The sequence below is a fragment of the Suricata suricatta genome, chromosome X (assembly GCF_006229205.1).
Source record: "Suricata suricatta isolate VVHF042 chromosome X, meerkat_22Aug2017_6uvM2_HiC, whole genome shotgun sequence".
Classification (NCBI taxonomy): Eukaryota; Metazoa; Chordata; class Mammalia; order Carnivora; family Herpestidae; genus Suricata; species Suricata suricatta.
Genome location: NC_043717.1, coordinates 120,342 through 131,277, shown reverse-complemented (window position 1 = coordinate 131,277; position 10,936 = coordinate 120,342). Strand labels below are relative to the sequence as shown.

At 65.0% G+C, this 10,936-nt stretch overlaps 1 protein-coding gene across 1 annotated transcript in view; it reads right to left on the bottom strand.

Annotated features, from left to right (window-relative positions):
* Nucleotides 1–1,654: 1,654 nt before the first annotated feature.
* The window catches only part of LOC115284284 (cohesin subunit SA-2-like), a 44,480-nt gene continuing 35,198 nt past the window's right edge, over nucleotides 1,655–10,936 (bottom strand). Inside the window, exons 24-33 of the mRNA XM_029930974.1 lie at nucleotides 10,596–10,688; nucleotides 9,650–9,812; nucleotides 9,159–9,307; nucleotides 7,642–7,743; nucleotides 5,231–5,382; nucleotides 4,746–4,886; nucleotides 4,140–4,321; nucleotides 3,964–4,069; nucleotides 3,367–3,451; nucleotides 1,655–2,648 (exon numbers count right to left, since the gene is read on the bottom strand). Of these exons, the coding sequence (XP_029786834.1) occupies nucleotides 2,634–2,648; nucleotides 3,367–3,451; nucleotides 3,964–4,069; nucleotides 4,140–4,321; nucleotides 4,746–4,886; nucleotides 5,231–5,382; nucleotides 7,642–7,743; nucleotides 9,159–9,307; nucleotides 9,650–9,812; nucleotides 10,596–10,688 (1,188 nt within the window). The 3' untranslated portion in view covers nucleotides 1,655–2,633. The remainder of the gene's footprint in view (nucleotides 2,649–3,366; nucleotides 3,452–3,963; nucleotides 4,070–4,139; nucleotides 4,322–4,745; nucleotides 4,887–5,230; nucleotides 5,383–7,641; nucleotides 7,744–9,158; nucleotides 9,308–9,649; nucleotides 9,813–10,595; nucleotides 10,689–10,936) is intronic.

Below are 10,936 nucleotides of genomic sequence, written 5' to 3'. Positions count from 1 at the left end.
GGGACAGCGGGCCGGACACGAGGACACCCGACGGGCTCAGGCGCCCTGTGCGTTCTCTGCTCCTGTCAGAGGTCTTTGCCTGCCCACCTCCTGCCCCCTCAGGGCCACCTGGCACCTGGGTCAGGGGCACGAAGGGTCACGAGCAGGGCCAACATAGAGGAGAATCAGTCTCCACCTCACGGGGCCACCAGGATCTTGACCCCCACTCCCCAGAGTTTGACACCTGGAAGGGGGCACGTCCAGCACCCCAGATCCCTCCCCACTCCGGCCCCCTGGCGGGCGCTGGTCTGCATCCACACCAGACCGAAGCTCGATTTCTCACTTAGGAGAATCTGATCCGGTGTGGAGACGGTGGGCTTCTCGCGAGGCTGCGTTTCCTAATCCACAGACGTGCGCGCGCGCTGCCAAGTTAGGTCTCTGACGTTCTGCCGGGACTTAGTGGCCCGTGGATCTTCTTGTCTTTTGTCACGTTGTTTCCTCATGTTGTAGTGTTGGAAAGGTGGGGTTTTTTAATCGGAGGAGGAGAGGGAGCGTGAGCAAGGGAGGGGCAGAGAGAAGAGGAGAGTGCCGAGCAGGCTTGGGGCTGACTGCACAGACGGGCTTGCATCCACACGCTGGGAGAGCCGGACCCGAGCCAAGATCGAGACCCAGACACTTGGCTGGCTGAGGCCCCAGGTGCCCTGCGGTCGTCTCGCCGCGCTGCTCCCCGTGGTGCGTCGGTCTTGCGTCAAAGGCCCCCATCGGTTGCGGAAGCAGGTTTTAAGGGTCCGTGGGACTTCCTGCAGCGACAGGCACGTTGCCTGTGAGCGGGGCACTCCAGTCTCCTCTCCGTCTGCCCGTGGCCCCTCCCAGCACGTCGGCCACGATGCGGACGAGTCCGCACACGTCCCTGCCCCGTCCCCAGTCCTCATCCCACCCCCGAGTCACGGAGTCCATCCAGACGGAACGCCGAGCTCCGCCAGGTGTCCTTGGTGTCCTCGGACCTGGTGTGGGCCCACGCGGGAGCGCCGAGGGGACCCCGCCCTGGGCTGCGCTCACCAGCCCCTCCTTGCAGGTATGAGGCGGAGCTCAGCCCCGTGGACCAGAAGCTGAGCGCCCTCCGGTCTCCGCTGGCCCAGCGGCCCTTCTTCGAGGCGCCCTCCGCCCTGGGCACCGTCGACCTGTATGAGTATGCGTGTGACGAGGACGCCCCGGAGCCCTGGTGATCCACGCCCGCGGGGGCCGTCCGAGGGCTCGGCAGCTGCTTGTGTGAAAGCCCACACTGTGCGGTCGTCGGGCTGTGTTTCATAGAGAATGGAGTGGTTGGTATGGAATGATGAGTTTTCATTTATTCAGCTCGGAAGCCGGTCACGTGCTCACGGGGCTGGGGTCCCCGTCTGGCCGGCGGGCCCACCTGCCGTCGCGTCCAGACATACGGACACTTACCCGGCGTGTCTGATGGCTCCGCTCCAAAGAACCTGCCTCAGGGTCACAACCTGTGCACAGACTTCCAGGCACTCAGTGGCCCTCTGTTTTCGTGGAGTCGGTCAGGAACATTCCAGAAGCCCAGGACCTTCCGTCTGCACGGATGTGTCCAGGTGCTGCCCAGGTCACAACCTGCCACACAGGGCGTGGGAGGGGGCACCCCCTCCACGTACTTACGTTGTCGTGTAAATGTACAGAACGTGTAAAGGTAACTTTTATTTGGCGTGTATAGCAGTTTAAAAACGTTTTACGAGATCACATTTGTATTTTCAAATAAAGACGTTACAGATTTCCTGTGCCGGGCTTGGCGGGCCCAGCCCAGGACACGGACACAGCACACACAGGTCACGGGGCATAAACAGGTGGGGGCAGAGGACCGTGTCCCCATGGGAGACCCACCTGCATGAACGGCTCTCGGGATGGAAAGCCTGGCCGAGGGTCACAGGCTCGGAGCAGGTAGCTGTCCCCGCAAGGCCTGCAGGTGAGCCACCTGTGCGCTGGACCCCACGGCCAGGGGCTGTGTGTTCCCACAGCCGCTTCCAGAGTCTGGAGACGGGAGGGGCCGAGACGTCCCACCCAGGCCTCCAGGCCAGGGCCCGCCGCACACGCGCAGGACGAGCACGGGGCCGTCCCCCTCCGCACAACGGCCGGGAAGAGTCTGTGGTTTGGCACCAACATGAGAATTGAGGGGCAGAGTGCCCCACCTTGCGTGTCCGGGGGAGCGTGGCACAGAGGCGTCCGGCCCAGGCCCTTGTCCTGTCCACGTGCTGAGTGGACTCGGGGCACGGGGCTGGGATGAGAGCAGCTGGTGGCCACCCAGAGCCACAGCACATAGGACCGAGGACAAGGGAGCCAGCGCCATGCTCCATGGCAGAGAACAAAGCTGGTTCTGGAATTTCCAGCCACACACAACAGCTGCCTGGAGAGAAAGCTGCAAGCCAGTAGGCACCTGGGTGGGTGAGCACCCCAAGGTCCCAGTTAGCGGTCATGCAGCCCTTTCCCAGCATCTGGGGGTTCGGATCCACTGGTGCAGATGGTGGGGTCACCACGGGGAAGGCCTGGGTCAGCCAGACACGGAGGCCACTGGCTCCCCATCCCCGGGAACAGGTGGCCATGGGGACAGAACACAGCAATGGAGGGAGAGCTCCTGAGGGGGGGCAACGTCCTCTTCAGCCAGACTCTCCCTAGGGACAGATAGGACAACCCTCAGGACCCACGAACGGACAGAAAACCGTGCACACCACAGTCCGGGCTGCCTACCAGTTCAGGCTGTGAACCGTGGGTGGGCAGCCACACCAGGACGCCTGCCCGCCAGGCCCTGGGAGTGCGAGGGCACAGCCAGGAAGGGGACGGCCTTCCTAAACCCTTGTGGCCCAGGACCCCCGGGGCTGGTACATGAACAGCCCCCCCACCCCATCTCAGCGGGGCGCCTGGCCACGAGCCTCTGAGCTGCTCTGACAGCGGCCGCAGACCTGCAGATGCCGGCCGGGCACCACCAGCGCTGGGGCAGCCAGGCAGGAGCCAGGAGAAATGGAGGACACCCTAAAACCTGCTGTTCGAACACAGGGTCCAAGATGGGGCCCCCACCCTGCTGGCCTCGGGCCCCGAGAACGTTGATGAGCCTGGAGCTCGGTGTGCCCAGCGACCCGGGACTGCTCAGGGGGCCTAGGCCCCTGGCCGACCATCCACACGGCAGACAGCTGGTGAGCGGTCAGCCCCGGGCTTGACTCTCCGGGGAACACACACGCCCCATGGGCACAGAGGCCGCAGGGTCACCTATCGGGCAGGCTGTCCCCACTGTGGGCAGACTGTGGGAACTGTGGCTGGAGAAGGCAGTCTCCTTCCCCACCTCCTGGGCACACCCCACCCACACCACCTCCCAGAGGCCCAGCGGGCACGGACCTGCACAGAGATGCCCTCCACGTCCACGTCCTCATTGGAGGAGTTCTCCGAATCCTCTGACAGGAAGTCCACGTCAAAGATGTCCCTGCGGAGAAAGAAGGGGGCCACTCGCCAGAGACCAACACCAGGCCCCAGGGACTCTGCGTTCTGGAGGGTCCCATAGGGAGGGCAAGAGGCCTCCTGGGGGAAGGGGAGCTGCTCAGGGTCAGGGAGCAGGGGGTGGTGGGCAGAGGGGCTGGAGGCCCATTTGGGGCAGGGGACCCACGGGAAGGGTGGCCAGTCAGGGGCAGGATGGAGGCAGACAGGAGCTCTGGAGCAAACAAGTGTGTGCCACAGCGTGTGGGCTCTGCAGCACATCTCACAGCTTTGGGCCCACATCTTTGATGCCCATGATGCTGTGGGCAGTGAGGGAGGGAAGGAGCCCCAAGCTGCAGGAGAGCAGTCCCCACACCCCTGACCTTCGCAGACATGGCCTCAATCCCTGCTGCAGCCCCATGCACAACCCCGTGGGGCCGGCGACCCCCAGGCCACACCAGCCATCTATGGGAAAGCACCACCCGGACCACGGGCACCGGCAGAGGCCCGCAGCCTGCTCACCTCTTGGAGTTGGGGCTGCTGGACGAGGTTCTCGGCTCTGGGTCCCCTGCAGCGGAGCTGGCCAACGTGTCCGGGGTCCAGGTGGAGCAGGTCGCCACGGGCAGCTCTGCGGGGCGGACGGGTCAGCCACACAGCCTCCACAGCCCGCCCCCGCCTCCCTCTCTCCCACCCTCCACCTTGCTGCCGCTTGCTCTCTTTGCATATGGCATCGAAAGGGTTGGCGGCAGCGGGCTCCTCCTCCCCCTGAGCCGCATCATCGGTCTTCGTCAAGGACTTGCGGTACACGAGCAAGGGGTTCATGTCCCCGTCCCCAAACCTAGGCATGCCCTCAGGTATGGAGTCCTGGAAGTGAGCGAGTCTGCGGCCGAGAGAGGACGTGGGGGACGGTGGTGAGCAGGTGGGGAGAGAGACGGAGTGGGGGCACGGGACGTGGGAGGGGGCGTGAGGGGACGGGGGAAGGGAAAGGAGCAGGAGCGGGGGAGGGGAAGAGGCCCCACCAAGGTCCCCAGGGATCCCCGGGCCAGCCGCCGGACCCTGTCAGGGTCTAGTCCTGCTGGGAGGGCGCCACCCAGCGGGTGCAGGTGAATCCCGCAGCGTGAGTCCCCGACCGGGACCAGCCCAGAGTTCGGACACGCGGCGTGAACAGGCCGGTCGCCAGCGCCAGCAGAGAACCCTCCTGTGCCCCGCGCCCCGCCGGGCCGTGGTCTGGGGCTCCCGCCCCCAGGAGCCGCTCTCCCTTCGCCCGCAGGTCCGAGTCCCGCCCCGGGGTCCCACGCACTCACGCGGCCCCCCGCTCGGCCAGCGGGATCTTGCAGGAGAACTCGGCCAGCAGGAGCAGGAAGCTGAGGTTTGGGAAGCGCTGGCGGTCCCCCTCCTCCTCTTCCGCCACTGGGGCCTCGGAGAAGGCGTAGGCCAGCCCGCGCCTGGGGAGGGGGGTACACCGGTGGGAGGGCGGGGCGGAGGGAGTGCAGCATCCAGGTTGGGGGGCTGGGGGCGGGGCAGGAAACACTGACAGGTGGGCGGGGCATCAGGCAGGGGCGGAGGGTCAGGGAGGCTCGCGCGCAGGGACTGGGTGTCACAGCGAGGACGGGGCATCGAATGGAGACTCTAACGGAGGGCGGGGTGCAGGAGGGGGTCACACCCGGGTGGGTGTCAGATCTGCGGGTACAGGCCAGGTGGGGATCAGACCCGGGGCAGGGTGCCGGGTCGGACAGTGTAGCGGGGAAGCGACAGCCTGGGAGATGCCACCCCCACGCCTGGCTTGTACCTATGGATCAGGTGCGCGGCTTCCGGGGCGCAGTCAAAGCCGAGCGTGAGCGCAAAGCGGCGGGCCAGCAGCCGGATGGAGTAGAAGGGGCCGCAGATGAACCCGATGGGGTCGTAGCTCAGACCACACGTGTCCATGTGCTTCTGGAACAGCTAAGGGACCCAGCGGGGTCAGGACCCTGATGGGCATGTGCCTGTGACCCCAGGTGTCCCAGGTCTGGGGGGGGGTCCGTGTACCTGAGTAGGGGATGGGGACCCTGTGTCCCAAGTCTGGGGGGGGGGGTCCATGTGCCGGAGCAGGGGGAGGGGACCCTGTGTCCCAGGTCTGGGGGGGTCCATGTGCCTGAGTACGGGGTGGGGACCCTGTGTCCCAGGTCTGGGGTCACCCTGCTCCCTAGGGTCTGAGGGTGGCAGGCAGGCCCTAACCGAGAGCAGGGGGTGGGCACTATGTCTACACTGTTGGACAAACACCATGTTGAGTCTGGATCCCGTCTGCATGTCCTCATCTCTTCTCTGTATGTTCTCACTTTTATGAAGGATGGGCAGCCATGACCTTGCCACCACCTTCCAGCCCACATAGCACAGACCCTGTGGGGGCTGGAGAACCCGGGGTGCAGGACAGACCCGAGCACCGGGCATCTCTGCCCGAGGGTAAGCCCCACCAGCAGGGGCCAGGGCTGCTGCGACCTGAGCAGGCCCTCCCTGTGCCCCTGGGAGGCCCTGCCTGGCACAGGCAGCCAACACAAAGCACGTGGGCAGCGCCCCCACTGGGGGACGGAGGCTCTGAAACCGGGTCCCAGACAACAGTGCCGCTGGGCAGTGACACCTTCCGCAGAGGACAGCCACACTCCCACGGGGAGCCACCCTGAGGCCAGGATGCCAGGGGACCAGGATCACCGTGGACACACAACCCCCACACTGGCATCCTGGGTGCCTCCAAGCGTCCCGAGGTCACCCCAGGCTACGAAGTCACGTCTGCCCGGCAACAGGTCCCCCCGCCCCCGCCCCGGGCCTTCCCTGGAGACGGACTCAGCAGAAAACCACGGAGCGAGAAAGACGCTCCTGGGTCACCGGGGAAGGACACGCAGAGTGGGACGCATGGGGCCTGGCGTGGCAGGGACGTGCCCACCAAAGTTGCACATGTGCTCTGGGGCACGAGAACATGTCAGGGGCAGACACACCCTACAAGAGGAGCAACGAGTCTGCTTCCGGAGGAAGAGAATGTCAGGAAAGCAGCGGGGGTAAAGGCGGGCCCCACCGTGAGCCACGAGAATCGGCCTGGCGCTCCGGAACCCGGCACAGGACCACGTGCCGGGAACCACAGGGCAGGATCTGTCTGCCTGACGCCCTGCCGGCCTTAGCACATGCCCTGCAAGACCCTCCCCGTCGCCGCCCTGCTGACACGAGAGAGAGAGAGAGCCCTGTGCACAGAACAGAGCACGGAACGGGCCACCCCCCACAGGCATGGGGGCCGCCTATGTGGGTAAACCGGCTGCCACAGGATGGAAGAGGCAGACACGCTCTCCCACGGTGACATGACAGGAGGACACGGAGAAGACAGAGGGACGCCCACCCTGAGGTTCAGCGGATGGAGGTGGGGGTGACACCCACCGAGGGTCAGGGACACGCCCCCCCCCCGAGGTCACTAAGTGAGGACACACAGGAGCTCCCAGGGGACAATCCGGCCCAACCCTGATGCAAGGCCGCTCCCTGACCAGGACACGCAGTGACACGCCCCCTGCTCCCTGGGCCTAGGAAGCCATGGGCACACCCGTCCGCCTGTCGGGAGTCCCCGTGACACCCCGGGACCGCGTCCTCCTTTGTCTTCCCGTCCTCAAAGAGCAGATGAACTCTGCACAGAGGCCCCACGACCCTGAGGTGGGGCCGAGCCCGGAAGCCAACTGTGGGGGACCGTGCCCCCCAAGTCCACATGCACAACCTCACCCACGAGGGGGCCCTGGCAAGTGCTGGGGAGCAGATGAGGTCAGGACGGCGGGGCCCCCACGGTGCATCCGTGTTCTCGAAGGTGTCCAGAGAGTGTCCTGCTCTCTGCCCACAGCCATGTGGGGACACAGCATGGGAGCCAGCGTGTGACCCCCCAGAAGCCTCCCCAGAATGTGACCACAGCCCCCTTCCACTGGCACCCTGGCCTCAGCCAGCAGCCCCCGGAGCCGGCGGGGAGAGGGTCTGACTTGGGCGCGGGGCGGCCAAGCTGCCAGCATGCACTATGCCTTCGAGCGGCTGCCCACGAACCACAGGCAGGGGTGCAGGACTCCCAAGCAGCAGGCCACGGTGCCCGTGACCAGTGTCCCCGAGGATGCCCGCCCCTCCAGGCCCGGGCGCTGCACGGTGCCCGGCATTGGGAGGAGCAGCCGCAGAGCCCGGCCCGACCTTCCGCCACAGCCCGCTCACCTGCTGCAGACACAGGAGCAGGGACAGCGCGTTGCGAAGCCTGTCGTTCTGCCTCGTCCTGGTCATGGTCTCCTTGAGGATGTCACCAAAGTGATGGTAGTGCTGGGAGCAGACACACAGCTGCGTCAGACCCGGGCACAGACCTGTCACCACGCCATGTCCCAAACTCAAACTCTAAGGACAGCCATGCAGCCCAGGATCCCAGGACCTATGTGGACATGGATCCTGGTGACCCCTCTGCACCAACCAGGCCCTGCGTGGGGGGCGGGGGCACATCCACACGGCCTGGGAAGCTGTAGCAGTCAGGCACCACGGTCCTGGGGCCAGCTGCACCCCCAGGACTGTGTGGGCCCCTCACACGGGGACGCTGCTTCTGTGCGGAGGGCAGGGCCACCAGGGGAAGGAGGACCGGGGACAAGGGAACGAGGCCTCTCGGAGCCGCACTGACGTGCTCCTGCAGGAGCTGCACATGCCCACGGCCCCCAGAACCCGCCAGACGTCCCACACCCGGTCACGGCCCCACAATGCACTGAGGCTGCACACACAGCTGTGTAAGAGGAAAGTCCTGGGATAGGGGGCCACCAACCCAACACAGAGGCTGAGAAAAACCAGGGGAGACGGTCCTTATACCCCACACCATAACTGCTCAGGAGAATTGGAAATTAAAACGGAGGGAGAAACACCATCACCAAAGTGACTCTGAAGTACTCAGAAATAAAAAGTAATGGAGGAAACGTACTTCCAGCAACTAAAAGGCTAACGTCTTCATCATGTTAGGGATACAGAGATGCTCTTGAAATAACGATTTCTGAGAAATGACCATGACTGGTAGACGTATCTATTCACCCAGCCGTCATCCGTCCATCCACTCATCTGGCTATCCAAGTATCCATTCATCCATCCACCCATCGTCCCTCCGTTCCTCCATTTATGTATCCACTCATGTGCCCATCCATCCACGTATCTGCCCATTCATCTCTCCATGCGTCCATCCCCCCATCATCCACCCACCCACCTACCCATCCCTCCACCCAACCATCCCTCCACCCACCCTTCCATCCCCCCACCCACCTAGCCATCCATGCAAACTTCTGGGCTCTTGTCAATACCTGGTACTGACAATAATCACGCGGGAAACACCAATGATCAAAACCGAAAACAAGTCTCCCTCCTCACGAGACTGATTGCATTCAATCTCAGGAGCGATGAAAGAACGAAATTAAGACAATAGTTGTAAAAGAAAAACATGATGTCCCACGTGGAAAAACCCACTAGAACTTAGGTCCGGGAAGAGATGTTGGTGCTCTAAAGAAGCTCCAGAGACGCTCACAGGGACGCAGTCCCCACGCACCCCCGAGTGGCTCACCCGCAGGAAGTGGTGACGGAGACAGGAGGACAGCACGTCCGTACGACTAGGCACCTTCCACTCCCGCTCTCCGTGCACCTGGAATCTCTCCCCCCCAGTTCCGTACGTGACACAGGGGGGCAGGGGTGGGGCGGGAGGGCCGGGCAGAGACCTTCAGGTAGAACTGGTAGACCTCGGCGGCCGCGCTCATGTCCAGCACGTTGTAGACGACCAGCTTACAGAACACGGCCAGCATGTTCCTCCTGTGGAACAGCTCGTGCAGCTCCTCCGAGTCCTCCTCCTTGTAAACCCTGCTGGGACCTGGGGACACAGCACGCCGTCTGCCCGGTCTTCCCGCGGCCCCCTTGCTCGGGAGGTGGCCGTGTGGCAGGCGAGGGCACGGCAAGGAGTCTGATCCAGGGTGCTTAAGGGTCCAGGCATCGTGCTGGGGGCGGTCGTGGGTCAGAACCACCACTGGACACGTGAGCCCGACGGCGCAGACCCTGAGCGCCACGGGGTCCCTGGGTCTCCTGGTCCTGATCACCTGCTCTGCCCTCCCCCGGCCCTTCTGTGACCGCGTCAATCCGGAAGACAGACGCGTGAGAATGCAGCTTCCCACCCCGACCCCCACCCGCCCTCCACGGCGGCCCCTGGGGGGCAGACCTTCGGGTCCCGACTCCTCCAGGAACACGTGCTCCCTGAGGAAGGCGAGCAGCCTGGCCTGCAGGAGCTGGTCGGGCACGAAGAACAGCAGCCCCAGGCCCGCGTCGTCCTCGGGGCCCTGGTGGCTCAGGATGAGAAGCAGGTCGCAGAGCAGGATAAAGGCCTGCGGGGGGAGGGGTGACGGCGCAGCCATTGCGATGCGCATCCCCTGCCTGCCTCCCGCTGCCCCCCTGCAGGCTCCCAAAGGTGGGCGACCCAGCGCTGAGGGGCCCACAGCGTGGGGAAGGCACAGCAGCCAGCCCCCAGAAAACCCCCCGTCCTCGGCCCCACCCCGCCCGTGACACGGGGTCCAAGGCCGAGGAAACCAGCACGCAGGACATTTGGTGACGTCAAAAACCTGCCGTCAGACACACGCGCTCAGGCTGACGGCGGGGCGATGTCACGTGCAGGCGGGAAACAGTGGAAATAACACGCACACACGCAGCCCACAGGGACACACCACCCCACGTGACAAAGAAACAGCATGTGGTGACAGACGACCCTCGACACACAACACAAGAAACCACACACACACAGTAAACGGAAACACGTGCCACATCCAGGCTCACGACCAAAACCCACAGTGACAAGAAGGCACTGACACACGTGTGCCGGGGTGGGGCGCAGGGGGTCACACAGGACAGAGCTCAGCGCCCAGAAAAGTAGGCACGCGCTCAAGCCCCCCGTGGGCCCACGGTCGGACGCGGCACGGGGTCCCGGGCACATTCGCGCACCTGCTGGAAGGGACCAGGCAGGTCACCGAGCACGGGTGACGGCAGAGGTCGAGGTGGCTTCTCCATCAGAACCGCCTCCCCAGACCCGTGAGATCGCCCTAACGGTGCCCCACGTGCGGAGACGGCCACAGACAGGGTGTCCTGGACGCACGGACGCAGAGGGACACACCCACCTTCCCGCTCAGCACCTTGCTCTGGTGGCTCAGGTACACGCGGCAGGCCACGCAGAACTTCATCAGCCGCCTGCGCAGGTCCAGCAGCGCCGCCTGCACACGCGCGAGCAGAGGCCTCCCGTCAGGGGGGCGGGCGAGCACCTGCCGCAGCCTGACTCGGGCGACCGCCCGCCCTCGTCCCCACGTCCCCCATCCCCTCCCCAGCTTGGCCCCTGTCCCCCCGCACCTCCCCCTCAGGTGCCCCTGTTCCTGTCACCCCTCCCCCATCCTTCCCCCTCCCATCCCCCACCTCCCGCTGGCTGCACCCCTCATCTCTACCCTCATGTCTCCTGCCGTACCTC